Below are 3,540 nucleotides of genomic sequence, written 5' to 3'. Positions count from 1 at the left end.
CCTGTCTAAGCATAGTAGATTTAGGGTTCCTTTTTATGAGAAATGAAAGCATTTCCACTGAAGAAGTTCAAAATTTCAAATATTATAAGATTCATAATTCATGAAACTGAATAGGGTAGGTGGTAAGATGACCCTGATAGGAGACTATTTTCCCATGACAAGTTTCAGTAATTTGTTCATGGAGTATGAAATTACTGAATTTGCCTCATAACAGGTGTACACTGTGGCGCAAACGATGTGACCCTAACCATGAGGGCCACACAGAATTGCTAACACTGAATGCCTAACTCTGGTGCAACAACAAGCAATAAGATGGACTTTAGAGATTGAAGTCATTTGTCAAACACCACACCCCTGGACAAACAGCAAAATTTGGGTTGAAGTCCAAGTAGACTTCACAGAACCGAGCATTTTAGCTCCTCTATATTATTGCAATTTGAACTTATTCCAGAAACCAAAGCTCTAAGCCAAGGATACAATCACACAAGAGATATTCCAACAATGAGACTCCTCAAGGCTCTCTTCATTTCCTTGTTCCTCAAACTGTAGATAAGAGGGTTCAGTGTTGGAGGGATCACAATGTACATCACTGAAGCCACTACATTCTTAATGGAGGAGTCAGTAACCGCAGAACTCATGTAGACTCCAAAACCTGTCCCGTAGAACAAGGACACAACTGAGAGGTGAGACCCACAGGTGGAAAACGCTTTGTACCTTCCACCCACTGATGGGATCTTCAGGATAGAGGATACAATTTGGATATAAGAAAAAATAATCCCAAAAAGAGGTACACCAAAAAATATGATACCCGCTAAGTATACCAGCAGGTTGTTGATGAAGGTATCAGAACAAGAGAGCTTGATGACCTGCGCAAGTTCACAGAAGAAGTGAGGGATGTCCAGGTCTGTGCAGAAGGACAGCCGCAGTGCCGTCAGAGTGTGGATCAGGGTGTGCACAGTGCTGATGAGCAGAGAGAGTAGAACCAGCAGGACACAGAGTCCAGGGTGCACGACGATCGTGTACCTCAGTGGGTGACAAATGGCCACATAGCGATCACAGGCCATCACTGCGAGGAGACAGTTTTCCAAGGCACTACAAAGCAGAGCAAAATATGCCTGGAAGAGGCAGCCTATGTAGGTGATGCTCGGATCCTTTGCTTGAGTGTTCACCAGCATCTTTGGAAGTACAGTTGTGCTTACAGAAATGTCAGTGAAGGACAGGTTGGAGAGGAAGAAGTACATGGGGGTGTGGAGGTGGGAGTCAGAGCTGATGGCCAGGATGATGAGCACGTTTCCCAGGATGGTGACCAGATACACGGACAGGAACAGGCTGAAGATGAGGGGCTGCAGTTCTGGGTCATCTGTCAGTCCCAAAAGATGGAATTCTAAAAGAGTTGTTTGGTTAGTGGGTTTCATGTTACTGGCTAATCTCACAGGAAAGACGGTGTGAAAATAAAATAAAATGACTTGTTTTGAGACAAGCAGCAGGAGTATGACATGGTGACTTCTTAGGAAGATCCTTGTTACATTTATAGTCTTACTGATGACAAGATATAAGAATGAGGACCCATGCTTCAGGTGGGTTTTATATATCTAAAGACGGAGAGCCAGGGTTTTTCAAAAACAAAAGGAAAATGGTCTTCTCGTGTACACTACGGAACCAAAAGTTTATTCAGATATTTTGTCACTGATCCCTTCCACTCCTCTCCTCTCTTCTCCTTTAACTTCCATGCCCTTTATTGGAAACCAACTCCTTTTCACATATTGTGGTGAGTGCTGAGACTGTTAAGAAATAAGACATACAATTTCCATAAGAAATAGCCCGTGGCTCAGAGAACAAGATCCCAATGATGAATGTAACTGTGCTCTATGCCTAAAAAGTACCAATAAACTCAATGAGGGGGGAAAAAAAAGAAACAGTCCGTGCCTTCAATAGAAATAAAGAGGAGGATGAATTTATGAAATATGTCTTCTAAAGCCACAGTCTGCAGTGATGGCATCTGAAGGACTTCAGGTCATCTGAAGGGTTTATCAAATTACTGCCAAGGTGCTTAATGCTCTGCCCCCACCCCCGCCCCCGATGTGAAGGTCACAAGGACAAGCAATGAGCGTAAAGTACACTGTTCGTGTTTGGCACACACGGAATCAGAAGTTAAGATGGTCTAGCTGTTGGGTTGATTCTCATGACCAACTTCTGCCAATGTCTGTGGGCAGCATAACGTCAGTCTTGCTAAAGTACCCCATAGGTCTTTGAAATTCCCAGTATAGTTTTAATCATGAACAAAGGTTTTCTTTTTGTTTCCCTTTCTTTCTAGGGACACCCACTTCTACCACTTCTGCAGTTAAGCATGGAGGGAGGGGAGATGCATCCAGCTAGACTTGAAAATAATTAGAAAATGCGTCCTTTCACTTCGAGCCCATTAAGACCTCTCCCTGGAAATGCAAGAAATCTGCTTTCGCAGTAAATTCCAGAAGAAATGGGTAACGGTGTTTAAAACACTTTGTCTTAGCCTAAGGGAATGTCTTTCCCTAGTGAGAGAGGTAGCGAATCATTACACAGAATAAACGAGTACTAGCAATAGGAGGGAAAGAATGAAATACAGAGGCCCCTGTGTAGAGAGGTTGAAATAAAAACCAATTTGTTGTTTTTCAGAGAGCAGAGGGGTCAAGATGCCACCAATCTAGGTAACCAGGTTTCCTAATGTTGTGGAAGGAATTTGCAAGTGACCCACAGAGAGGCAGCAGAAAGGAAGTAAAATAACAAATTTACTCATCAACGAGGGTTGATTGCACATAAGCCGTGCCTGGATCGAGGACCCACTGGGCTACAACTCCTGCTTTTATAAGGTTTTACAGCCTTGACTTCATTTGGGTGGTTACATTTCATTCTCACAGTCCACATCATGGTCCCAAGATCGTTAACTTTAACCCAGATGTAACAGTTTTTTGCAGTTGGGGAGTTTACCTTAAGATTCTTCTAGCTATCTGTTCTAGTGCACAGGAAGGGGGTGTTCAAGGCCAGGGATGAGGCCAGATGTCCCATTTCACGGTCAATGCCTCCAGTGTCTGTTAATGTTGAACTAAACAAAGCAGACTTAAATTAGAGACAGAACTCATATTTTCCTAACATTGCGTAGGTTTTTAGATTATTTACAAAAGGTCTCTGCATCACGAATACGAGGGTCCCTGGAGAGCAGAGGTCTTCCTCTCTTGGGGAAGACAGAAGCACTACGATGATGATTATTTGCTGTAATATCAGATTCACACACTCTGAATTTAATCCAGGATCTGGCATTTGCTTTCTGAATGAGGGAAAGCCTTCAACTATACCAGAAGCCAGGGTATTCTCTTAATGAAGCTGCTTGATGAATGTGTCCTTTAGCTGTAGTTTGATGATCATTTATCCGTTTAGAATTCGCCACATATTGTGTATCTTAAATATACAGTTTTTCTTTGTGTAATTATGCCTCGGTAAATTGGGGAGGAGACTGCATGTGGATGTTTTGATTCATGAGAAACAAATACAACAAAGCAACCAGCA

At 42.7% G+C, this 3,540-nt stretch overlaps 1 protein-coding gene across 1 annotated transcript; it reads right to left on the bottom strand.

Moving 5' to 3' along the window:
• Positions 1-479: 479 nt before the first annotated feature.
• Positions 480-1,572, bottom strand: LOC104850815 (olfactory receptor 7G2). Its single transcript, XM_010607908.2, has one exon. The coding sequence runs from the start codon at positions 1,413-1,415 to the stop codon at positions 480-482; it is 936 nt and encodes a 311-aa protein (XP_010606210.1). The 5' UTR covers positions 1,416-1,572.
• Between the last annotated feature and the right edge of the window lie 1,968 nt (positions 1,573-3,540).

This window comes from Fukomys damarensis, unplaced genomic scaffold (genome assembly GCF_012274545.1).
Source record: "Fukomys damarensis isolate Sample0158 unplaced genomic scaffold, DMR_v1.0_HiC HiC_scaffold_37, whole genome shotgun sequence".
NCBI lineage: Eukaryota > Metazoa > Chordata > Mammalia > Rodentia > Bathyergidae > Fukomys > Fukomys damarensis.
Note: the sequence above shows the minus strand (reverse complement) of the source record. Positions and strands in the feature narration are given on the sequence as shown.